Source organism: Salminus brasiliensis, chromosome 1 (assembly GCF_030463535.1).
Source record: "Salminus brasiliensis chromosome 1, fSalBra1.hap2, whole genome shotgun sequence".
NCBI classification, from domain to species: domain Eukaryota; kingdom Metazoa; phylum Chordata; class Actinopteri; order Characiformes; family Bryconidae; genus Salminus; species Salminus brasiliensis.
Window position 1 is genome coordinate 28,690,057 of NC_132878.1, and position 27,550 is coordinate 28,717,606.

Here is a 27,550-nt window from a genome sequence, read left to right on the forward strand (position 1 = left end):
TCTCATTAGGGTTGAATATTAATAACATTCTAAATGTAGGTATTGTGATATAAACTGAGGTGTGTGTTACAGTCTCTCATTAGGGTTGAATATTAATAACACTCTAAATGTAGGTATTGTGATATAAACTGAGGTTTGTGTTACAGTCTCTCATTAGGGTTGAATATTAATAACACTAAATGTAGGTATTGTGATATAAACGGAGGTGTGTGTTACAGTCTCTCATTAGGGTTGAATATTAATAACACTCTAAATTTAGGTATTGTGATATGAACTGAGGTGTGTGTTACAGTCTCTCATTAGAGTTGAATATTAATAACACTCTAAATGTAGGTATTGTGATATAAACTGAGGTGTGTGTTACAGTCTCTCATTAGGGTTGAATATTAATAACACTCTAAATGTAGGTATTGTGATATAAACTGAGGTGTGTGTTACAGTCTCTCATTAGGGTTGAATATTAATAACACTCTAAATGTAGGTATTGTGATATAAACTGAGGTGTGAGTCACAGTCTCTCATTAGGATTAAATATTAATAACACTCTAAATTTAGGTATTGTGATATAAACTGAGGTGTGTGTTACAGTCTCTCATTAGGGTTGAATGCAACCTCACAACAGAAGAACCTGTAAGTGGACAGGGCTTGGGCCGCTGGGGTTTTTGTGTGTCTGGTTCATGCATGATGGACTCTTTTTTATGAAAACCCTTTAATATGAAACATACACACACAGAAACACATACACACACACACACACACACACTAATGGACCAATGCCCTGAGGAACTAGCAGATATTTAAAGAGTTTCTCTCTCTAGCACGCACACACATTCTTCCATGATCATGTTTGGTTTAAATATTGGTCTCTTGAGCACCTCCAACAGGTATGGCCAACAGCACTCATCAGACCAGGCCATAGCATAGTCTTAGTAAACACTTGAACACTAATGAGCTTAGGGCACCCGGCACCCTGGTGCCAGTTAGTGGTCTGTCCTTGCTCAGACCACCATTGATAAGTACTCACCACTGCTGACTAGGAGCCCCCCTCAAGCCTTGCCGTTTGGCAGATGCTCTGACCCAGTTAGATGGCCTTAATGATCTGGACCTCATCAGAGTGTCTAAGGTCTTCGTGCTGCTTATTTCCCCACCTTTCCAATATGCCAACTATGAGAACCGCCTGCTCAGTTGCCGTCTAGGAGATGCCTGTTCAGTTGCCGTCCAGGCCTTTGCATGTAGCGCATTCACGACATAATCAACATTATTCACTTCATCTGGGAGAGATGAGAATGTTTGGGTGGTCATGGTTCTATACAGAACCACTGCCTTTACAAAACTACTGAAGAAACTCCACTTTTTTACGGGTGTAAAAATGAGGACAGAAGGGTTGAGTGTATGTGTGTGTGTTTGTGAGGCTAGAGTGTACTGCCTTTGTTCTGCAAATACGATTGATGGCTAGAAGAGAGAACACACACACACACATACACAGAGGGCATAAGACAGCCAGAAAGGATGCACAGAGGTCAAGGTAAACAGACAGAGTGTGTTAATGTGAATTATTGTGTGTGTGTGTGTGTGTGTGTGTGTGTGTGTGTTGCGGGCTCTGAGAGCTGTATTTTTGGAAGAGAAGGAGGAGGGAGTGTATTTTTAGTTTTCTGACTGTTCCCTTGTTGCAGGACGCTATGCCCTACTTACACACACACACACACACACACACACACACACACACACACACACACACACACACAGAAAAACGCTCTTTTACTTTTTCACCAATACTTTTATTTTGTACTTATTGTGTACTTATCTGAACCACAAGTTCCTAATAACACATTTATACACAGTTACACACCCCCCAAGGCACAGCATCTCCCCCATCCTCTCCCATGCAATTATTAACCCCTTAAGGACCAGCGCTGTTCAAATCATGCAAGACATGTTGGAGCTGACCTTGCAACGTGATTGCCTGAGAGGCATTCTATGAGTGCCAATATCTACCGATAGCGGCATCATACACCTGCAACCTAGCAACCTCCACTGTTACCGCCAGTGTTTGGCTCCCGAGTGGGATTGCCACTTAAGCGCAGGCTCTGTCATGATTAGGTCGTCAGCCAACGATGCAGTCATGCCCAAACAGCGAGTACGGTGAGCGACAACCACAAAACCAAAACCAAAATACCATTATTAACAACCAACCAGAGCACTGTTTCTGACCATTGCTAATTTCTGATGGAGAGAAGGAGCTTTTAAACAACAAAAAGCTAAAGTGAAACCCCAAGCAGAGGTCAAGGCACCGATCTCAGGGCTGAAGGGCCAGAGAACACCCAATAAACTTTAACATGAGTAAAAAACAGGGATTTAACCTGCAACCTCCCGATGAGAAAGCCAACAGACATGTGCGCCACTCAGTTAGGTCTCATAACATCCATTCTTAATGCGTACCTGTTCCAGAATAGCGTTAATGCGCTCCACCTCACAGTCGATCAGAAAGCGTTTCTCCTGCCGCCGGTCCATCTCCTCTATAATCCTGCGGAACTCCAGAGGATCCACAATGTTCCCCACAGAGCGGGCCGTAACCTGCCAGTTATTCGCCACTGCTGACTCCATTATAGCCTGCAGCATAGAGAAACCTGAAAAATGGGGGGGGGGGAGGTGTTGTTAAATTAATACAATAACACAAAATAGCAAAAACAGCATTTCATGAAGAAACTGCAGAGTGATTTCTAGGTGGTAGGTAGGTGGTTGCTATGGAGTTACATTGCTACATTCTATGCTGTTGCTAAGCAGTTGATGAGATTTCTAGGCAGTTGCTATGCTATTGCTCAGTGGTACTATGTTGTTCCGAGTGGTTGCTTTGCTGTTGCAATGGGCAGTGGATTGCAGTTGCTAGATAGGGTTGACAGGGTGTTGCTATGTGGTTGCCATTCAATTTCTTATGGTTGTTGGGATGCTGAGGTGTTTGCTTTGGTATTTCACATGTTTGCAAGTATGTCTGTAGTGTAGTCTAGAATCGCAAAGACATGGGGGGGGTACACAGACTTTCGCCTCACCTTTTAAGAGTGTGTGCCTGTAAGAGTATGCTCTCATTCTGTCTACAGGAACGAAAGCCTCGTCCATCTTTTGTACCGAAGTAACAACATGGTAGCTCACAGAAAGCGCTGACCGATTCTACAAGCTGATGTATTTTACTGTCTTCTCCTAAAAAAGCTATTTTCAAGGATTCTTCAGTAAATGCAATGGTCCTAGACTTCAGAATGTCCTTCATGGGACTCCTCAAGGGTTCTTTAGTAAAGGCAAAGGTTAATTCCTGTCCAGTTATCTGAAAAGTCAAGTTAAAAACAGTCAATCTTGCTGGAGATGCTGGAGAAAAAAGCATGGAGCAGTTTCTCTAGATCTTGCTGGGACACTAAGTCTTTGATTCTGGCTGCTTTTATGGCAATAAAAGGCTGGGTTTTTTTTGGTGACTGTTTTGATGTTTCCAGTGATGACGAGATCAGAGTTTATTCAAACGCAGAAACTTCAGACTTGGTCATGAATGTCAAGTCGAACTCAAAGTCACTACACGCCTGATTTCTTGTGTTTAAACCTTTAAATAGCCCTGAAATTGTAAATAGTACTGTTTCTGTCCTGTAGTAACCTTATATGTGAAGTGATTACTGAGCATTCCACTGCAGAGGTAGCTCAACTAGTGTGCACAGAGAGGGAGAGAGAGAGAGACTGAGGTTGAATGGGCTGATGGTTGCAGGTGTAGTAAATATCGTTTTATGGGTTGGTAGTTAAAGTGTCTATTGTAATCAAAGACATGTATCGGGTTTTCTGTGATTTATGAAAATGAATAAAATGTATTAAACACTTTGTGAGAGTGTGAAGGTGAAGCAGTCGACAGAAACAGGCAGAGATGAGGGACAAGAAGAAGATTTTAGATTTAATTACTAAATAATAATCGGCTCTAATGTATTAGTGACACACACACACACACACATAATAACCCTAACCCAACCACAGAATTATAAAATTGTATTAAAAATATCTTAAATTGTAGTGTACGAGCAAGTGAGAAATAAGGATATATTGAGTTAACACTCTCTGCACCTCCAGGGGTTTGCAAGAATTCACACAAATTCAGCTGGTCGTCACAGTTTTGTCCAATAGCTGCATTATTTCTGCACAAAACACGTACATCTGTGAAGCTCTTTAACAGTTTAATGCCCAAAACCACACACTGCTGCACTACACACTATGATGAATGTGCTGCTAATGGAGCTGCACTGTTTTACACAGTAATCAGGATTCTAATCACTTTGTCCTGATTGGCTGTCTGACTCCTGGTCTGACAGGAATGGACTCCTGGTCTGACAGGAATGGACTCCTGGTCTGACAGGAATGGACTCCTGGTTCCCACAGGATTGAACTCTAGATCTGACAGAAATGGACTCTTGGTCTGATGGCCTGTTCCAGAAGCGTAGACTCCTGGTCCAAACAGAATGGATTCCTGGTCCAAACAGCATAGACTCTTGGTCCAAACAGAATGGATTCCTGGTCAGACAGCATAGACTCCTGGTCCAAACAGAATGAACTCCTGGTCAGACAGCATAGACTCCTGGTCCAAACAGAATGAACTCCTGGTCAGACAGCATAGACTCTTGGTCCAAACAGAATGGATTCCTGGTCAGACAGCATAGACTCCTGGTCCAACAGCATAGACTCCTGGTCCAAACAGAATGGACTCCTGGTCCAACAGCATAGACTCCTGGTCCAAACAGAATGGACTCCTGGTCAGACAGCATAGACTCCTGGTCCAAACAGAATGAACTCCTGGTCAGACAGCATAGACTCCTGGTCCAAACAGAATGAACTCCTGGTCAGACAGCATAGACTCCTGGTCCAAACAGAATGAACTCCTGGTCAGACAGCATAGACTCCTGGCCCAAACAGAATGAACTCCTGGTCAGACAGCATAGACTCCTGGTCCAGTTATTAAGTTGTGACTATGGGGATGCTTGTTTTGGCAGTAATTTATATAAGAATGGCAAATGTTACTATAATTTAGCCCTGTGCATGCAATCAGTTTAGCCCCATCCATTTAGCCTACAGCAGTTTAGCCCCACCGATACAGCCTACAGCAGTTTAGCCCCTACCATTCAGTCTACAGCAGCTTAGTCTCTACCATTCAGCCTACAGCAGTTTAGCCTCTACCATTCAGTCTACAGCAGTTTAGCCAAATCCATTCAGCCTACAGCAATTTAGCCCCACCTATGCTGCCTACAGCAGTTTAGCCCCACCTATGCAGCCTACAGCAGTTTAGCCCCATTCATTCAGCCTACAGCAGTTTAACCTCTACCATTCAGCCTACAGCAGTTTAGCTCCTACCATTTAGCCTAAAGCAGTTTAGTCACACGTCAGTAAGAGAAACTGTTTTACTCTGAGGGACAAAGAGAGGTTAGAAATTTGTCAAATTATTTGTGATCGTTTGATGGAGGTATAAGTACGATATGTGCTCTTTAAAACATACATAGACCATTTTTCCCTTTACACACACACACTCACTCTCTCTCTGTTTTAATTAGCGTGTGTGTGAGCACTGCCCTGCTGTGTCGTTTAGCTGTGAGCGATTAATCACGTCTGACTCACTCTGCATGCAGCACACACACACACACACACAGGCTGATGTACCAAGACACACATAGAGAGTAGTTCACACAGTCCCCTACACATTTACATATGCAATGCTGTTAATGTATGTGAGTGTGTCTCCTAAGAACATACAAGGTTTGTTAAATAAAATGAGTAATGAGTGATTTTAAACTTAGCAAACACAGCAAAAAGAGGATCTGTGAGGGAAGCCACACTGAGAACAACAATCACTCTGAAGGAGCTAAAGAGTATGTGTCTGATGCTGGAGTAAAGGTGCACCAGTCCACAATATCAAGAGCTCTGCGATCAACAGACCTGTAAGTGTGGTTAGAGAGAAACCATTACACTTTATTAACAATGCCCATTCCCTCACAAACACTATTTCAACAGTGAAGTATGGTGGTAGCAAGATCATGTTGTGGGGATCTAGTTATAACTGAAGGGCAGAAGAATGGATGGTGCAAAACACAGGAAGATACTGCAAAAAAATTAGCTTATTATGCACATTTTTCCCTTTTTTTCAGTTTGCTGATGAAAGTCATTTAGGCCTGGGATTACTAAGCATTACTAATCGGTAACTACATGCAAAGCAATGCAAACTGGCTGAGTTGGGGAAAGTGGCGGCTCAGCAGCACCAGAAGGAGAGGAGAGGTTTTATAGGGCACCTTAATAATAAAGAGGAGGAGTTTGGCTGTGGTCCTTCTCCTTAAACTTTAGTCATTCATAACTATATTTAGTTTTACTAATTAATATGCAATTGAGATGTACAGAAGAGTCACATATTTTATTTCATCAGATGGAGACCTCAGAACAAACAAGGTGGTGATTAGGACCAATCACAGTCAGTGGGAGGTCTCACTAAGGTGTGTGTTTGTGTGTGCTTGTGTTCTAACCTCTGTCCGTATCGTACAGGTAGACGAATCTGTCCCATTTGTAATGTCCAAGCAAGCTGAGCAACGCCCCCTTCAGGCTGGGTCTCATCTGCAGGACGAACTGAACGTCGGCATCAAGGGGGAACGATGGAGTGATAAAGGAGGTGTGGAGTGCACCACAGAACGACGAGAGCGTGTTCATTGAGCGCTGGTCATAGAACCCAAAGATTGCATACACACCCCGGGAGAACTGAGAACAAACTGCAGAGAGAGAGACAAAGAGAGAGAAAGAGAGAGAGAGAGAGAGAGAGAGAGAGAGAGATAGGTTAACATTTTAGCTTTTTTTCAATATTATTAGTGATTAGTGACACAATGGCAACACCTGTATAACTTTGTGTATACCAGAGCAAAAATCGAGCAGGACCAGCAACCACCTAGGACATCACAGAAACCACCTAGCAATACAACTGGAACAACCACTGGAAACAGCTTGAATAGAGCTTGACAACAGCCTAGCAACACCCTAGCACTTTAGCAAGGAATTGCTTAAGCTATGCAATCACTTGCATTTTCTAATAGAAGTGCTGTTTTCTAACATTTTTATTTGTCACTTAAAATTAAATCTAAGACATTATTTTAGATTTTTACAGCTTTCATAAACACACACACACACACCTGTGTCTCTGTCAGACCTGCATATCTTTTCTTTTTTTTATCTTTTCTCCTCAGTGGCTTTTCTGTGTGTGTGTGTGTGTGTGTGTGTGTGTGTGTGTGTGTGTGTGTGTGTGTATGTATGTATGTGCGTGCCCTTCTATTGCTAAAATTGTCCTGCACAGGGGAGAGCAGCAGCAAATAGACACACAGACACTTTTGTTTACATAACTGTAGATTACTATCATCTGCAGCGAAGGTCACCAGTAATAATATGAACAATATGATTTTTGTAGAAACAGAATTATTCGTTTTTTTATTCGTTTTAATATAATCAAAATATACACCAAGTGAAACATTATGCCACATTAATACTGGGTTGGGCCTCCCTTTGTCCCTCACAACAGCCTCAGTTCTTCATGGCATGGATTCCAGAAGATGTTGTAAGCATCCCTCTGAAATTCTGCTCCATGTTGAGACGACTGTGCCACACACTTCTTGCAGATTTTTGGGAGCACTTTCATGCTGTGAATCCCCTGTTCTACCACCTCTTCAGTGGCATGTTCCTGAAACCAGTTTGAGAGACCTTTGCTTTGTGATATGGTGCATCATCATGTTTGAAGTAGCCCTTAGAAGATGGCTAAATCGTAGTAATGAAGGGAAAAACATGGTCAGCAACAATACTCAAACAGGCTGTGACATTCAAGCGATGACTGATTTGGTATTAATGTTCAAAAGAAGCTCAGACCTGATTCTCTGTAAAGCAGTTTTGTGACAACACTTTGACAACACCTTGCAGGAAGCTCTACACAAATACATTTCAGTACAGTTCAACTAATATACTCCATATCCACAATTCATTATACAATATCTCCTTTCACTATTAACTGATCAGTTTCTACTAGCAATTGTTGAGAAACTCTGAATCATTTAGGATCTACTACAAATTATTCAGTATCCACAGTGAATTACTCAGTGTCCACTGTGAATTACTCAGTGTCCACTGTGAATTACTCAGTGTCCAATATGAATTTTTCAGCATCCACAACAAATTATTCGTTTTCACTTATTAATTATTTAGTATCTACTATAAATGATTCAGTATCTACGATAAATGATTCAGTATCTACGAATTATTCAGAATTAACTATAAATGATTCAGTATATACGAGTTAATCAGTATCTACTAAAAATAATTCCGTATCTATCAGATATTCAGTATCTACTATAAATGTATATCTACGAGTTATTCGGTAAATACTATAAATGATTCAGAATCTACAAGTTATTCAGTTTCTACTATAAATGATTCAGTACCTAGGAGTTATTCGGTATATACTATAAATGATTCAGAATCTACAAGATGTTCAGTATCTACTATAAATGTATATCTACAAGTTATTCAGTATCTACTATAAATGATTCAGTACCTATGAGTTATTCGGTATATACTATAAATGATTCAGAATCTACAAGTTATTCAGTATCTACTATAAATGATTCAGTACCTATGAGTTATTCGGTATATACTATAAATGATTCAGTATCTATGAGTTATTCAGTATCTACTATGAATTATTCAGTACGTGAGAGTGAGGGTTAAATAGGGGTTAAATAATGAACATAAATGAAACATTTGCTGATGTCAGATGGTATTTCTACACATGAACAGAGATTAAGCAGGTCAGAGCTAGCATGGTTTAAGGGGCAACATACACAACTGCGCACACACAGTGCAATGGCTTGAATGCATGCACCAGCTGTTTATGATCTGCCTGAAGCTTCAAACCTTTCACTCATACACACACACACACACACACACACACAGAGAGAGAGACTTACACACTATGCATTACTGTGTTTTTCTTCCACTCGCTCCAGTGATACAGAAACAAATTCTTCTGTTTTTAGAGGACGTCAAACCTCTAACATTTAAACATCTGATTCATATAAAACAGCCTGCAGCTCTGTGTGTGTGAGTGTGTGTTTATGTGGAGCTGTTTGTGTGTGTGTGTGTGTGTGTGTGTGTGTGTGGAGGTTGATGACAAAACCATCACTTCCAATAAATATCAGAGGTTAGCATGGTGACATCACAGATAGCTGTGGCGACAGCAGCAGCACTGCTGCATCCTGAGCTTCTTAAAGCAAAGACGCTGATCTGCTACAAACCAAGTCAATCACTCTAGCTGTACAATACACACACCACTCATCAACATCCACACCCCTTTCCTTAAACCTGACTACTACAGTACAGCAGTACTACCCAACATTCATTACTTCCTGCAGCACATTACTACACTGTTCACTTACTGTCCACAGTGCTCACACACTGTCCACAGTGCTCACTTACTGTCCATAGTACTCACTTACTGCCCACAGTACTCACCCACTGTCCACAGTGCTCACTTACTGTCCACAGTGCTCACGTACTGCCCATTATGCTCACTCACTGCTCACAGTACTCACCCACTGTCCACAGTGCTCACTTACTGTCCACAGTGCTCACTTACTGCCCACAGTGCTCACTTACTGTCCACAGTACTCAATTACTGTCCACAGTACTCACTTACTGCCCATTATGCTCACTCACTGTTCACAATACTCACTTACTGCCCACAGTACTCACTTACTGCCCACAGTACTCATTTTCTATCCATAGTACATTACTGCACACAGTGGACACTTACTGCCCACAGTGCTCACTCACTGCCCACTATGCTCACTTACTGCCCACAGTATGCTCACTAACTCCCCCACTAACACTACTCTCTTACTATTCACTGTACTCATTTCTAGTCATAGTACATTACTGCCAACAATACTCACTAACTGCCCCCTGCCAAATGCACTTACCGCCCACAGTGCTCACTTTGGTATTACTCTAATCTGAACTAATTCTATCAATCATACTCTGAAACTGTCCTATAAATAAACCAGTATTGGCAAAAGATGAAACCTGGTGCTGTGTGTCCTGACTCTAACAGCCTGAAACCCAAACCTCTCAAAAGTAAGAAAGAGAAATTGATCTGAAGGAGAGAGACACAACACCACGGGAGAGAGGGGAAAGAAGAGAGAGAGAGAGAGAGAGAGAGAGAGAGAGAGAGAGAGAGGGAGAGAGAGAGAGAGAGAGAGAGAAATAGAGGACAGAGGTGGAAGAAGAAAAACTCCCTCAAGCAGAATAATGTGATGTCAAATTTTATGATGTCAGCAAAACTAGAAGATTATTACTTAAACCACACAGTAACAGCACTACAGCCAATGAGATTCAACAACACCACACTACAGCCAATGAGATTCAGTAAAACAACATTACAGACAATGAGATTCAGTAAAACTACATTACAGCCAATGAGATTCAACAACACCACACTACAGCCAATGAGATTCAGTAAAACAACATTACAGCCAATGAGATTCAGTAAAACTACATTACAGCCAATGAGATTCAACAACACCACACTACAGCCAATGAGATTCAGTAAAACAGCACTACAGCCAATGGGATTCGACAACACCACACTACAGCTAATCAATACTGTTTTGTGTCATTGTGTTTTGCATTGTATTGTAATTGTTATGTATTTAATTGTACTGTACTGTATCATATGGTACTGTTATGTATTTAATTATACTATACCGTATTGTATTGTAATTGTTATGTATTTAATTGTATTGTCCTATATCGTATTGTATTGTAATAATTGTGTATTTAATTGTACTGTACCATATCATATGGTATTGTGATTGTTATGTATTTGATTGTATTGTACTGTATTAAATTGTATTGTAATTGTTGTGTATTTAATTGTACCGTACCATTTCGTATGGTATTGTTAAGTATTTAATTATACTGTATTGTATTATATTGTATTGTAATTGTTATGTATTACATTGTATTATAGTAGGCATCAGCATCATATCAAATCCTGTACTGTACTGCATCAGGTGGTATTTTTTCTGTATTGTATCAGTATAGCAATTTGTGTCGTACTGTATTGTATTATACTGTATTATAATGTAGTGTATCATATTGTTTCACACTAAATCCTGTGAATCACTGCATTACACAAACAGTGCCACTGCTGCCCATGTCTGTGAGAGACATTATCAACTGGATGACACACATGGGTTAGACAGGTCAATACACACACACACACACACACACACACACACACACACACACACACACACACACACAGACAAGTTAGACAATTCAATACACAGACCTACACACACACGCAAGGGTAGACAGGTCACACACAAACACACAGTACAATTTCTCAAAGACAAATACACAAATATATCCACACACTCGCTGAAACGTTTGCACTGGCAAGACAGAGTGTGTGTGTGTGTGTGTCAGGCCGGGGGTGGGTCAGTGACATTGCCGATGTCAGAACACACTCTGGGATGAAAAATCCTCCAAATGTTCCAGAATCCGTAGGGCTTAACAGAAGATTCACACTCATAGAAAAGGAGAGAGAGAGCGAGAGAGAGAGAGCGAGAGAGAGAGACAGAGAGAGAGAGCGAGAGAGAGCGAGAGAGAGAGAGAGAGAGAGAGAGAGAGAGACAGAAAGAGAGGGGGCAAGAGGGTGAGAGAGAGAGAAAGACAGTCAGCGTGAAAATAGAACTAGAGAAAAGGACGAGTGAGAGAAAGAGCAAGAGAAAACGTGTGACAGTGGAAACGGAGAGAGAGAGAAAGAGGGAAAGAGAGAGAGTGTGCTAATTGGTGGGGTTACATTACTTGTTAGCTACAATAGCAGTAATAACAGTAGCCCCAGAAGAAGCACCAAATTTGGCTGATGATTATGATTGCAGTCAAAGTCTGTGTCCCCCCCTGGTCAAAAGTGCGCTTTTTCTCACACAGAGGACGAAAAAACACTCATGGGGGTGGTCATTCAGCATTCACTGAATGCAGTCAAATCCTCAGTTCTCCAGAATCTAGTAGCAAGCCTCCTACCCTGGACAGCAGAGACAGTTACTTCAAGAAAAGCGGGATAAGCTCTTCTATATTGCCATGATTTCAGAAAAATGAGCAGTGAATGAGCAGGTGTCCAAATACTTTTGCCCATATAGTGTGCATCCATTTACAGCAGCGTGTATATGTGTGTGTGTCCATTAGAGGCTTTAGAAGCTCTTAGCGCAGCTGCAGTGTATGTGTGTGTAGAGCTGCTGCTGAATGATAAATGACGGTCCATTTAAACCAGCCTTACGTGATGCAACACGGCCGCAATGTTTATTCCTCAAAAAACAAAGTTAGAGAGTATGTGCAAGTGTGCGTGTGTGTGTAATTGTTGTAGAGAGAGTGTACTGTGTTTTTGTGTGTGTGAGACCTGTCTACCCTTGTGTGTGTGTGTGTGTGTCACCCCAAAACACCTGCCGACAGCTGAACCACACACACACGCACATGCACAAGCACACACACAGATGCTGTTTCACACACACACACACACACACACACACACACACGCAGTCTCCAGCCTGTGTAACTGAAAAAGTGACACTGGAGGGAAAGTGAGTGAATACTGAATGCATTATCCCTCACCCAGTCCCTCACCCAGTCCATGAGGTCAACAGTTTTGACTGTCACGCTCATTTAGCTGGAATATTCACATGTAATTTATTTCGATGGCTGACGAAGGATCCAAACAATTGTGCAATTAATTTGGTGCAGTTTATCTTGATTAAATGTTTGAATTGTTAGTATAGTGGTTTACCACAAAGAAATCACAATTATTTGCTGTTTGTGTGGGTCTATGCCAACAAATTGCTAAAGTCTATTGTTTTGTGGTATGCCCTGATTAATCGCATCGTGTGTGTGTTGTGACAGTCATATTTTGTGAAGTCAAACCATGAAGTTGATCTCGATTAATCATGTTCCTTTGTCTATTTATTTGTAATTATTGTCAATTTATTTTGCATATTTAGTTGAGATTAGTCACAACATTTTGAATTTCCTTTCAAATTATTACATTATTTTGTGTATTTAGTTGTGATTTATCACTTTATTTTGTTTATGCAGTTGCAAATAATCACATTTTATGCTTTATTTATCTATAATTATTTTTAGTTATTAATCATATCAATCCTTCTTTTTGTGTAGAGCACATTATTTACAGCAATTAATTACAATTAATTGGATTATTCTCTGTATTTAGTCAGAATCAACAGTTGTAGATCACATTATCCCATTGTTAACTTTTCAATGAGGGTAAACACAACAGTCTAGCTCCACCCATTCCGCCTACAGCAGTTTCGCCCTGCTCATTCACACTGCAGTTACAAGAAGTGTAATCAGAATACAGCTCATTTTCAGTCTAAAAGACCCTGTCTGCATAATTTTAAGGGATTAAGAAAAGTTGGGAAACGGTCATGTTGAATTGAATTATGATTGTTTCTGGTCAATAAACTCACACTACAAGTGGAGCCTGGGGGGAAATAAAGTTCATGCAGATATATGACGTAGATTTGAGCAGCATTTTAGTGGATTTTCCAAATGTTCAAATGAGTAAAGAGGAAGAGCTGTTCTAGATCTACATGAAGCACAGCAGCTTAGAGAGCAGATACCCCTCCAGCACAGCTCACACTATCGACCTGCACAAATGACTGACACTGTGTGTGTGTGTGTGTGTGTGTGTGTGTGTGTGTGTGTGTGTGTGTGTCCGTCCGGTGCCCTCACACTATCGATCCAATCTCAGTGAGGCCAACCATCATCAAGGGTAAAAAATCACTGCAGAGAGTTTGAGAGAGGGGGGTGCGAAGGACAGGGAGAAACACAGAGAGAAAAGAGAAAAAGTGTGAAGAGAAAGGATGAAAAAATGAATACAAAAGAGGGACATAGAGAGGGAAAAGACAAACAACAGACAGATGTAGAAGGACAAAAACGAGAGAGACTTTTAGGGAAGTATGGGGTCCACTCACTAGATAGGACAAGCATTTCAGTCCTGCATGCTGAATTCTGCATAATGAAAGACAGACAAACCCAGACAAATGCAAGCAGAGCTGAATTAGACCAAGTAATGATCCCATTAATCATCAAAACTGAAAAATAGATGCCTCCTAAATCAAGTCCCAAAACAAGCTGCTTCAGTAGGAGCTGAACCCTGAAAAGCGTCCCCTGAGACAGCTGGTTCAGAGGCTGACCAACACGCTGACCCATAACACACTGCTTCCCAAATACCAATCAGTGGAAACCACCTTACTAAAACACTGCAAAAGTAGTATCTTGAACACTGGACAAACTAAATTGTGTCCTAAAACATGAACACACACTGGACTAATTTCTGACAGATCCTCATCAAATACAGACTCACAGACTCTAAATACAGACTCAGTGACCAGAGCCTGGCTATTGAGAAAGGCATGGTTAATAAAGTGCTGGCTACAGACTGAAGGAAGAATGTGTGGTCACTGTAAGACAGATGAGGTTGAGCCAGAGCATAGTGCAGAGCCCAAAAATTTGACACCATTGTTTTTAATGGAGGTAAGCACACCGGCGCCGGCACTCAAGGACTCTGAGCACTATTGAACTCCTGTCAGAGCGTATCACATAGGATTTGATTCTTATTGCATTAAATGAAAGCAATACTGACACCACAGAAATTTATTAAATGACTCGACTGCAAAAATAATTTTTTTTTAAACAAAGCTTTTCACTTGAAGTAGGCTGGCTCGCAAAAGCTTTTCAAATCACTTTTAAAAAAGATAATTTATCACATTTTTCCTTTTTTCTTCTTATTTAGTACTGCCAGTTAACTCACCTGTTCATAACGCGCCCTAGCACAATCAATGCTATCAACACTAGGAGGGTAAGGACTTGGACATGTCTACTCAGATGCATGCAACGCCAGCCACCGCCTCTTTTCGAACTGCTGCCGAAGTAGCATCGCTTGGCAGCCAATGTGTTCGGAGGAAAGTGACAGGTCCCCAACTCCAACAAACCAGCTAACAGACGCCTGTGCTGGCCAACATTGTTTAAGAGTGATGAGGGGAGCGAACGCCATCTACTCACCCGCAGAGAGAATGGCCAATTGTACTCTCTAGGATTCCAGCCCAATTGTAAGAGTAACAGAACGAGTAACAGAATAAGTAACAGTTAAGCTAACAGTAAAGACGTTAGTAGGAGTAACACAACGTGTAACAGAATAAGTAACAGTAAAGCTAATAGTAAAGGCAACAGTAGGAGTAACAGTAAGACTAATAGTAAAGGCATTAGTAGGAGTAACAGAACAAGTAACAGAATAAGTAACAGTAAGACTAATAGTAAAGGCATTAGTAAGTGTAACAGTAAGACTAATAGTAAAGGCATTAGTAGGACTAACAGTAAGACTAATAGTTAAGGTAATAGTAGCAGTAACAGAACGAGTAACAGAATAAGTAACAGTAAGACAGTATTACAGTATTACCTTTACAAGTAAAGGCAATAGTAGCAGTAACAGAACGAGTAACAGAATAAGTAACAGTAAGACAGTATTACAGTATTACCTTTACAAGTAAAGGTAATAGTAGGAGTAACAGAATGAGTAAGAATAAGAGTAAATTAGTTTCACTGATCTGGTGGAATGGCCGCAATGTTTCCTGTTTAAACAGTCTTGCCCCCATCTTTCCGCCAGACTGACTCAAATACATGACCTCTCTCTCTCTCTCTTTCTCTTTTCTTCTCTAATCGAGTGGACAGGTTACAGCTGCTGTCATCTATTCTCACTATTCGTCCATCTGTCACTCCAACACTCCACCGAGCAGAGGAAAGAGAGAGAGAGCGAGAGAGAGAGAGAGAGAGCGAGAGAGACAGAGACAGAGAAAAGTGAGAGAGAGAAGCAAAACAGAGAAAGAGAGAGAGACTGACAGAGCGAGAGAGTGAGATGTTCTCCACCTGAGGTATTGCGTATATAGGGCTGAAAAACAGCTCTTTGACAATAGTGTATCCCTTCTTTACAATAAACCTACATCTGTCCCCCTCTCAGCCTTTTTTATACTCTGTTAAACAGACCGTTTTCACTATAGACTGTTCGGACCATCTGCCACTCTGTGTGGTTAATCGGGGAGTCATGGTGCCTTGCGGCTGAGACGGCATCTCTGTCCCGCCCTAATGGGTTTAGATGTGCTCCCACCGCTGAAGAGACCTCCGAGGACATGCTTCTAGCAGTGGGTAAAATAAGTTGATCACGAGCCAATATGCTGCGCCTCAGACGAATAAAGGATGAATGTTTGGTTGATCAGTTAGTAGAAAGCTCCACCTGGCTGTTGGAGATTTTTGTATCGGAGTCTCAGTTTTTTCCCATATATATATCTCCAATGTTCTGCCATTTCCTTGTAGTGAACTACTTGCCAAGGAGCTTAGTTATTCTGAGAAATCTTCTGGTACGATTACTGTGATTCTGCTGGGCTGCAAAAATGTCCTGTCCTTTAGGCGGCAGGTGTTTCTTTCCATGTACCTCACAAAGAGTGCCAGTCTCAGATGTTTTCCGATGTGGTAATGTCAGGCCTTTATGTTTTTCCACAGAAGAGCCAGGCCACTACTTTAGCCAGACACAGTGGGGCTACTGCACTGGACCCCACAGATAAAACGCCTCAGGATTTGGGCGCAGGTACATGTGCAGTTCCAGTGGAGGTGATTGAGCGTTTGGTAGAAAATGGTTGAGAGAAGCAGAGTGATGACCAGCAGACTGGTCAGAGTGAATATAAAGCTGATGCCCACTAGCTAGTGGAGTTAGTGGAGAGGTCAGTGGTGTGATGGGCAGCGATGCTGAGCAGAAGCTGGGTCGAGTGGCAAAGGAGGCAGTGTGGTAGATCAAGAGCCTGTAGCAGTGAGTGATTTGCAGTCAGGTTTAACTGTGCCTGTAGATGAGGGTATGGACGAGGACGACAGGCTGTCTGGGGTGTCTGATATCAGGGACCAACAGTCTGACAGTATGAAACGTACACAGTGCATCAGAATAACCCGTTTTTGGATGAGACCTGTGGATGTTTCGCTGATTTGGAGAGGTTTTTGTGTGCAGTTTGAGAAGTTTTACTCTCTCAAGGGACAAACATAGAAAAACTAACCACGATCCAAGAAGCGAGATCTGTGTAGTCTGGTGCAAGGGCCTCTTCTGAACGTATGCATATTTAACTAGTGTGCACATGGGGAAAGGGCTTTTCCTGTCTGCTGTTCCCATCTTCTCATATCCTAGTTTTTAGGGTCTCTGAATGTTAACAGGTATAGAGACAAAGCTATGTAACTCTGGTGAAGCAGGCAGAACATCGCTCGCAAAGACTGTAGTGAAAGACATAATATGTGTCTTAAAGAGACCCATAGTACCCATACTAATGACATAGTGGCTGATTATGGTCTATCAAGGAAGGGGAACATTTCTTTAGTCATGACATCAACATGTTAAACAGACTGTTTTCACTATAGACTGACCAGGACAGGCTGTCTGGGGTGTCTGATATCGGAGGCCAACAGTCTCACAGTATGAAACGTACACAGTGCATCAGAATAACCCGTTTTTGGATGAGACTAAGGGTACACCTGTGGATGTTTCGCTGATTACAAGAGACCCATAGTACTGATGACAGTACTATGGCTGATTATGGTCTATCAAGGAAGGGGAACATTTCTTTAGTCATGACATCATGACATTGGACTAGAATGTTGCACAATACATGATCTCATGATCAATCAGAGTGCCCCTGGGCTACCGATGTGGCAGGATGTAGGTGCTATTTAAAATGAAGGGGAAGGGGAAATGAAGGCAAATGGTGCATTAGTTAGATCAAGGTATTTGTACATGATATGGATGCCATGTTTCACAGGCAAACATCAATCAGCAATGTCCTTAAGTTAAGCTAAAAGCACTTTCACCACATACCCCATTAAGCTGCAGCGACTGGCTGTAGATTTGATTTCCGACCTGTTTGCTGTTGTAGGCTCAGATCAGTCTTGTTCTGAGGTGATGTGCACAAGCCATTTCTCAGCTGAACCTCACTGGAGACTATGCAAGGTTTCAGTAACTGATAGGACACCAGTGGACCAGTGGAAGGTGTGCTGGGAGTTTAAGGAGGGACTCGTTCAGTTGTTTTCAGGCCAGCTCTAACACTGTCCTCTGTCTTCTGCCAAAAAAGGGTGACCTCAGCCTACTTAAGACTGGGCTCATCTTGTCATTCTGTAGGCTTTCTTAAGTACTGTTTTACTGTTCATGAAGTCTTCTGCAGATGGTAGTCTCTTACACACCTGCCTCCTGATGGGTGTTTCTGATCTGTTGATTTTCTGAAGATTAGAGAGGTTTCTTCAACCATCAGCAGAGGAGGTCTTTCTTGGCCTACCAGTCCTTTTCCGATTAATGAGCTCACCAGTGCGCTCTTTCTTCTTAATCATATTCCATTCACAGGTGATTTTTGATGATGGTTTATTCTTGTTTTAGCTTCATTGACTTGGCACAGCTTCTGTCCTCATGTTAAACAATGGCTGTGGTTAAACTACACAAGCTTAGAAGCGAGCCTAGGCATCTTAAACCTGCCCTAATGAAGCAACACCTGTAAACACCTGTGAAGCCAAATGTCGCAAACACTATGGTGCCCTGAAAGATAGTGAAACTAATATGTACAAAAATACCCTTGATTTTAGGAATGACACCTGAAATACCCTTAAAGTCTGGAATGTGTACTTTATTCATGTCTGATTGGTTTGTACTTTGAAACCAAGGCAAAATGTGTCTTTGTCCCAAACATTCAAGACGGAAGATTTATTTGACTGAGAGGAATACAGTGCACAGTGCAGATGCAAACACATACAATCACACACATCCACATGGAATATAAAAAAGCAATGATGTATGACAAAATGAACGTAATGGAAAGGAATTTAGTATCCTAATAGCTGATTGGGTACATGCTGAAACTGCAATGTTCTGCATAAAATACTCTGAAAGCCGAGACGGGTGAGTGTGATCCATATAAATTTTAGATGCCTTCTTTTGCAGTCTCCTAAAGTATATGGAGGCAATAGATGGTAGTTCTCAGCCAATGACTTTAGAAGCAGTATGCATATATTTTCTAGCCCATCTCTCTCATAAGCTGTAGTATTACCATACCACACACACAGGGAAAAGGTCAGTTCACTTGTGTACATATGTGTAACATACACCTTCTGGATTCTATAAATCACTCTCTCTCTCCCTCTTCCTTTCTCTCTCTCTCTTTCCCCTTCTCTCTCTCTCCCTCTCCTCTTTTCTCTCTTCCCCTCTCCTGCTCCTCTCTCTATCCCTTTACCCTTCTCTCTCTCCCCCACCCCTCTCCCTCTCTCCTTCTCTCTCTCCTCCTTTCTTTCTCTCTCTCTCTCTTTCTCCCCCTCCCCTTCTCTCTTTCTCCCCCTCTCCATCCCTTTCCCCCCTCTCTCTCTCTCTCTCCCTCTCCCCCTCCCCCTCCCCTCTCTCTCTATCTCTCTGCTGGTTGGGTTAATTGAAGGATGTTTCAGCAGTGATGGGTTTGTGTATTAAACTTTAAACACGCCTCAAACTTTAGTTTACTTTCATCTGTGTATTGCAGTTTGGAAAGTGTGTGTGTGTGTGTGTGTGTGTTTACTCACTCTGAGTGCCCGCCAGTGTTTCCCCAAGGTAAATCAGCCAATCAGCCGGAGGCAGATTCTGTGTATGCTGCTCGCACACTTAAGGGCTGTACAATATATGTCATATTAATTGTGATATTGGGAATACTGCTACCACAAAAACTTGCAATATGCAAATCAGCCGACTAACTGTTACCACTAATCACAAAAAGCATTACACACTATAATAACCACAATAAGTAGCGATCTAACCACAATACATTGCATTACACCACAATACATCCCAAAATAAACACAATAAGGAGCAATATAACCGCAATAAGGAGCAATATAACCACAATAAGGAGCAATATAACCATAATAAGGAGCAATATAACCACTATAAGGAGCAATATAACCGTAATAAGGAGCAATATAACCACAATAAGGAGCAATATAACCACAATAAGGAGCAATATAACCGTAATAAGGAGCAATATAACCACAATAAGGAGCAATATAACCGTAATAAGGAGCAATATAATCACAATAAGGAGCAATATAACCACAATAAGGAGCAATATACCCACAATAAGGAGCAATATAACCGCAATAAGGAGCAATATAACCACAATAAGGAGCAATATAATCGCAATAAGGAGCAATATAACCATAATAAGGAGCAATATAACCACAATAAGGAGCAATATAACCGTAATAAGGAGCAATATAACCGTAATAAGGAGCAATATAACCACAATAAGGAGCAATATAACCATAATAAGGAGCAATATAACCGCAATAAGGAGCAATATAATCGCAATAAGGAGCAATATAACCACAATAAGGAGCAATATAACCGTAATAAGGAGCAATATAACCACAATAAGGAGCAATATAACCGCAATAAGGAGCAATATAAACACAATAAGGAGCAATATAACCATAATAAGGAGCAATATAACCGCAATAAGGAGCAATATAATCGCAATAAGGAGCAATATAACCACAATAAGGAGCAATATAACCACAATAAGGAGCAATATAACCGCAATAAGGAGCAATATAATCGCAATAAGGAGCAATATAACCGCAATAAGGAGCAATATAATCGCAATAAGGAGCAATATAACCACAGTAAGGAGCAATATAACCACAATAAGGAGCAATATAACCACAATAAGGAGCAATATAACCACAGTAAGGAGCAATATAACCAGAATAAGGAGCAATATAACCGCAATATAACCCTAATAAGGAGCAATATAACCGCAATATAACCCTAATAAGGAGCAATATAACCGCAATAAGGAGCAATATAATCGCAATAAGGAGCAATATAACCGCAATAAGGAGCAATATAACCACAATAAGGAGCAATATAACCGTAATAAGGAGCAATATAATCGCAATAAGGAGCAATATAACCGCAATAAGGAGCAATATAACCGCAATAAGGAGCAATATAACCACAATAAGGAGCAATATAACCGCAATAAGGAGCAATATAATCGCAATAAGGAGCAATATAACCCTAATAAGGAGCAATATAACCATAATAAGGAGCAATATAACCACAATAAGGAGCAATATAACCACAGTAAGGAGCAATATAACCACAATAAGGAGCAATATAACCGTAATAAGGAGCAATATAACCACAATAAGGAGCAATATAACCACAATAAGGAGCAATTTTACCGTAATAAGGAGCAATATAACCACAGTAAGGAGCAATATAACCACAGTAAGGAGCAATATAACAACAGTAAGGAGCAATATAACCGTAATAAGGAATAATTGGAAGCAATAACACCACAACATATAGTAATTTAATGACAACAGCAAAACAATCCCAACATGAAGCAAAGCAACATATGGCTGTATAATTGCAGAATGATTCTGAACTATAATTATTTTTCAAATGTTCATTTGGTGCAGCCACAACACACACACATACACACACAAACAAGAAAACACACACATGTCTTGCTTAAACCAGTACCAAAGCCTGGTTTTAGAAGTGACAAAGACACTGACCTTTTACACAAACACACACACAACCTCAGATGAGCAGTCAGGGCAGTTAGAGACACAGAGTGGTAATGACAGAAGCCGTAAACAGGCATTTTATAATCACACACACACACACACACACACACACACACACACACACAGTGCTGGTTACAGGGCACTGAGTCTTCCACTGTTCTGAGCTTGTGTGCAACCGTCATTCCTCAGCACCATCAAACACACATACACACACAGTCCCTGAAGCTCCATCTCTTCAGCTCTAAAATCTCTTCTTTATCCTTATTCTTTAGCCTTTAACCCTCAGAGTTCTCTGCTTATTAACCAAACTGAAAGAGGTGAAGGAACAGGGTTGAAAGTGCAGACTGTAAACTTTCACTCCATCACACATCAGTGTCTGTATGTAGAACATACATGATTTTGATGTAAAGTTAGTGTTTCTAGTTTTAATAATATATTGATTTTAAAAAACACTGTTCACTCCCCCACTCTGACCAACATATTATATCTGTCCAGCTTACAGCCACACTCCCAGTGTGATGTTGGTCAGCACAGGCGTCTGTTAGCTGCTGTATCAGAGCTAGGGAGCCGCATCTTTCCTCCGAGCATGCTGGCTGCCTTGCGCTGCTGCATCAGCGGCAGTTGAAAAGAGGCAGTGGCTAACTTCATATGTGTTGGAGGAGACGTTTAGTGTTGGGTGCATTTCTAGTGATGGGGGAGTTCACATGAACAAGGAGTGGTCATTGGCTTTTCAAATCCAGTAGAAAATGGGATAAAATTAGATTATGACAGTTTATAATTCGTTTTTACTAACCTGTGTGTGTGTTTGTGTGTGTGTGTGTGTGTGTGTGTGTGTGTGTGTGTGTGTGTATGAGACTCACAGGCGTGTGTGACGGAGAAACTGTTGGAGGACTCCAGATTGTCCACGTTGTAGTTGAGGTGGAACGGTTTCTCTGTTACGTTCTGATTGGTGTTGTAGAGCTGAACTGCGAAACGGAACGCGCTGTGTTCCTGAACCGCAGAACGCATGAACAGACCACCTGAGAGGGAGAGAGACAGTGAGAGAGAGATAGAGAAAGTAATAAAGTAAAAAGAGAGAGCATAGAAAGAGAGAGAGCATTGAACGAGAGAGAAAGAGAGGGAGAGAGAGAGAGAAAAAGAAAATAATTTTAGGATTCCAGGGTAAAAAAAAAATGCATTCAATTCATCAGCGAGAATAGAAAGGGTAAACGTGCAGTCCTGTGCTGGTGTGTGTTACAGTATGCGTGATACAGTGTGTTAACAAACACCAACACACAAATACACTGTAATAACACATGTCCTATTACTGTGTGTAGATGTGTTATTGTATGTGTGTTACAGTCCGGTGATTGGTGTGGCTCAACAGATAACACCACTACCTGCCAGTGAGCTACCACACCATGCGGGAGACTGGGGTTCAATTCCTGGTCTAGGTCACTATGCTGCGCAACACCAATAAGACTCCTTGGGCAAGACTCCTAACACTACATTGGCTAACCTTGTAAGTCGCTCTGGATAAGAGCGTCTGCTAAATGCCATAAATGTAAATGTAAATGTTACAGTATGCGTACTACAGTGTGTTGGTGTGTGTTTTGCAGTGTTACAGTGCATTAGTGTGTGTTATCGTATGAGTGCTGGTGTGTGTTATGGTGTGTTGGTGTTTCTGTATGTGTGTTAAAAAGTGCTGGTGTTTGTTACAGTGTGTTGGTGTGTATTACCGTTTGTGTGTTGAGTGCTGGAGTGTGTTGCAGTGTTTTGGTGTGTTTTACTGTATGAGTGTCATAGAGTGCTGGTGGGTGTTATAGTTTGTTGGTGTTACTGTATGTGTGTTAAAAAGTGCTGGTGTTTGTTACAGTGTGTTGGTGTGTATTGCCGTTTGTGTGTTGAGTGCTGGTGTGTGTTGCAGTGTTTTGGTGTGTTTTACTGTATGAGTGTTAAAGAGTGCTGGTGTGTATTACCGTATATATGTGTTAAAGAGTGTCGCTGTTTGTTATAGTATGTGTGATACAGTATGTTTGTGTGTATGTTACAAGGCATTGTTACAGTGTGTTTTGGTTACAGTATGTTGTGTGTTACAGTGTGTGTTTCACTATGTATAGTGACCATTAGTTTGTAGCTCATTAGCACCACAGGCTAATCAACATAACTTTTTTGGAAATGGAGAATCACACAACACCAATGAATTCTCACCTGCTAGTCATATTAAGACCACATTAAAATATGAATTAAAAAAAGAAGCACAAATAAGTGCAATACAGGTTAAGTTTGAAGAAAGAAAGAAAAAGAATAAAAGAATAAATTTAAAGAAAGAAAGATATAAATAAATCTATAAAATAAGTAAGTAGCAAGCAAGCAGTAAGTAGATAGATAGAAATATATAAAGAAAGAATAAAAAAAAATAAAGAAAGTACAGATAGAAAAAGACAGAAAGGATGATCTGATAGAAAGTAAGAAAGAAAGAACATACATAAAGCAAAAAAGAAAGAAAGAAAGAACTGATAAAAAGAAAAAAAGAACAGATATAAAGACCAAAAGAAAGAACAAAAATACAAAGAAAGAAAAACAGATAAAAAGAGGTATTTTGCATGCATGAAGAAAAAACTGATCAAATGAATGTAAAAAGAACAGATAGAAAGAAAAAACATAAAAAGAAAGACAGAACAGAAAAAAGAAAGATAAAGAAAGTAAAAAAGAAAGAACAGAAAAAAGAAAGAATGAAGAAATAGATAGAATGTAGGAAGGAAAGACAAGATAGAAAGACAGAAAGACAGAAAGAAAGAAAGAAAGAAAGAAAGAAAGAACAAATATAAAGAAAGAAAGAAAGAAAGAACAGATAGGAAAAAAGAAAGAAAGAACAGATAGGAAAAAAGAAAGAAAGAACAGATAGGAAAAAAGAAAGAAAGAAAGAAAGAACAGATAGGAAAAAGAGAGAAAGAAAGAACAGATAGGAAAAAAGAAAGAAAGAACAGATAGGAAAAAAGAAAGAAAGAAAGAACAGATAGGAAAAAGAAAGAAAGAAAGAACAGGTAGGAAAAAAGAAAGAAAGAAAGAAAGAAAGAAAGAAAGAAAGAACAGAAAGAAAGAAAGAAAGAACAGATAGGAAAAAAGAAAGAAAGAAAGAACAGATAGGAAAAAGAAAGAAAGAAAGAAAGAACAGATAGGAAAAAAGAAAGAAAGAACAAATAGAAAGAAAGAAAGAACAGATAGGAAAAAAGAAAGAAAGAAAGAACAGATAGGAAAAAGGAAAGAAAGAAAGAAAGAACAGATAGGAAAAAAGAAAGAAAGAAAGAACAAATAGAAAGAAAGAAAGAAAGAACAGATAGGAAAAAAGAAAGAAAGAAAGAACAGATAGGAAAAAGGAAAGAAAGAAAGAAAGAAAGAAAGAACAGATAGGAAAAAAGAAAGAAAGAAAGAACAGATAGGAAAAAGAAAGAAAGAAAGAAAGAACAGATAGGAAAAAAGAAAGAAAGAAAGAAAGAAAGAAAGAAAGAAAGAAAGAACAGATAGGAAAAAAGAAAGAAAGAAAGAACAGATAGGAAAAAGAAAGAAAGAAAGAACAGATAGGAAAAAAGAAAGAAAGAAAGAAAGAACAGATAGGAAAAAAGAAAGAAAGAAAGAACAGATAGGAAAAAGGAAAGAAAGAAAGAAAGAACAGATAGGAAAAAAGAAAGAAAGAAAGAACAAATAGAAAGAAAGAAAGAAAGAACAGATAGGAAAAAAGAAAGAAAGAAAGAACAGATAGGAAAAAGGAAAGAAAGAAAGAAAGAAAGAAAGAACAGATAGGAAAAAAGAAAGAAAGAAAGAACAGATAGGAAAAAGAAAGAAAGAAAGAAAGAACAGATAGGAAAAAAGAAAGAAAGAAAGAAAGAAAGAAAGAAAGAAAGAAAGAACAGATAGGAAAAAAGAAAGAAAGAAAGAACAGATAGGAAAAAGAAAGAAAGAAAGAACAGATAGGAAAAAAGAAAGAAAGAAAGAAAGAACAGATAGGAAAAAAGAAAGAAAGAAAGAAAGAACAAATAGAAAGAAAGAAAGAAAGAAAGAAAGAACAGATAGGAAAAAGGAAAGAAAGAAAGAAAGAACAGATAGGAAAAAGAAAGAAAGAAAGAAAGAACAGATAGGAAAAAGGAAAGAAAGAAAGAAAGAAAGAAAGAACAGATAGGAAAAAAGAAAGAAAGAAAGAAAGGAAGAACAGATAGGAAAAAAGAAAGAAAGAAAGAACAGATAGGAAAAAGAAAGAAAGAAAGAAAGAACAGATAGGAAAAAAGAAAGAAAGAAAGAACAGATAGGAAAAAAGAAAGAAAGAACAGATAGGAAAAAAGAAAGAAAGAAAGAACAGATAGGAAAAAGAAAGAAAGAAAGAACAGGTAGGAAAAAAGAAAGAAAGAAAGAAAGAAAGAAAGAAAGAAAGAACAGAAAGAAAGAAAGAAAGAACAGATAGGAAAAAAGAAAGAAAGAAAGAACAGATAGGAAAAAGAAAGAAAGAAAGAAAGAACAGATAGGAAAAAAGAAAGAAAGAACAAATAGAAAGAAAGAAAGAACAGATAGGAAAAAAGAAAGAAAGAAAGAAAGAAAGAAAGAACAGATAGGAAAAAAGAAAGAAAGAAAGAAAGGAAGAACAGATAGGAAAAAAGAAAGAAAGAAAGAACAGATAGGAAAAAGAAAGAAAGAAAGAAAGAACAGATAGGAAAAAAGAAAGAAAGAAAGAACAGATAGGAAAAAGAAAGAAAGAAAGAAAGAACAGATAGGAAAAAAGAAAGAAAGAAAGAACAAATAGAAAGAAAGAAAGAAAGAAAGAAAGAAAGAAAGAAAGAACAGATAGGAAAAAAGAATGTAGGAAAGAAAGCAGATAGTAAGAAAAAAAGAAAGCAGATAGTAAGAAAAAAAGAAAAACAGATAGTAAGAAAATGAAGAACAGATAAAAAATAAAGAGAATGTAAGAAAGAAGGAAAGTAAAGAAGAGAAAGAGCAGAGGGATGATGAGGAGAGGGATGATGAGGAGAGGGATGATAAACAGTGTAATATTCAGAGCTGTGCGGTTCATTCACACTGCAGAGAGGAGAAGAAGGAATGGAAGGATGGGGGGATGAAAGTGGGACAGACGCATAAATGAGGAGAGAAGAATGAAGCAGATGTTGTTAAAGTGAGAACCCGCATGGTTATTCCTCAGCATTGGCGCTAGAGGCTAATTAACCTTCTGAGGGGAAACTTTCCGGCGGGAAAATTCACCAACAAGCGACTCACATCACACCCGCGAGAAGCGTTACAATAAGGAAATCAGCCAGCAGGTCCGTCTCTGAATAAACAGACAGACAGACAGACAGACAGACAGCTCGCTTACCTATATTGATCTGGTTCGGGAATCCGCCTCGCGATTGGCTCGCGAGCCACGGCAGGAGCAGCAGCGGCGCGAGCGCGCGGGACCCCATGGCGGGTGTTTTGATGGCGGTTTTGATGATCTTCGGTTGTTCACCTCGCGCGCCGCATGAAGAGAGACCAGAGAGCGCGCGCCTCAGCCGCGCCGCATCGGGGAAAAGAAGCAGGTGGGGAGCGAGAGACAGGAGCGCGAGGCAGACACGCACGCAGCGCGAGAGCCGGACAGAGCGGCGTGCGCCCTCAGCGCTGATCGACCTGATGTGACGTGGAACTCCAGCAGAGCGCGCGCGCGCACGCCAACAACCCCGTGCCACTGCAGAAACCCGCGCAGCCGCGTTCCGTCCGCGTGAGCGCAGAAAAGCAGCACGCGAGCTCCCCTCGTGTGGACGTGATCGGTACACTAACACACACACTCACACACTCACTCACACGTACCCGCATCCAC

General features: G+C 40.3%; 1 protein-coding gene across 4 annotated transcripts in view; it reads right to left on the bottom strand.

The window, feature by feature from the left end:
• The window catches only part of gria3a (glutamate receptor, ionotropic, AMPA 3a), a 72,794-nt gene extending 45,447 nt beyond the window's left edge, over positions 1-27,347 (bottom strand). For all 4 annotated transcript variants that reach the window (XM_072676647.1, XM_072676649.1, XM_072676648.1 and 1 more), the window contains exons 1-4: positions 27,071-27,347; positions 22,593-22,751; positions 6,525-6,764; positions 2,440-2,627 (exon numbers count right to left, since the gene is read on the bottom strand). In XM_072676647.1, the coding sequence (XP_072532748.1) occupies positions 2,440-2,627; positions 6,525-6,764; positions 22,593-22,751; positions 27,071-27,158 (675 nt within the window). In that variant the 5' untranslated portion in view covers positions 27,159-27,347. The remainder of the gene's footprint in view (positions 1-2,439; positions 2,628-6,524; positions 6,765-22,592; positions 22,752-27,070) is intronic.
• Between the last annotated feature and the right edge of the window lie 203 nt (positions 27,348-27,550).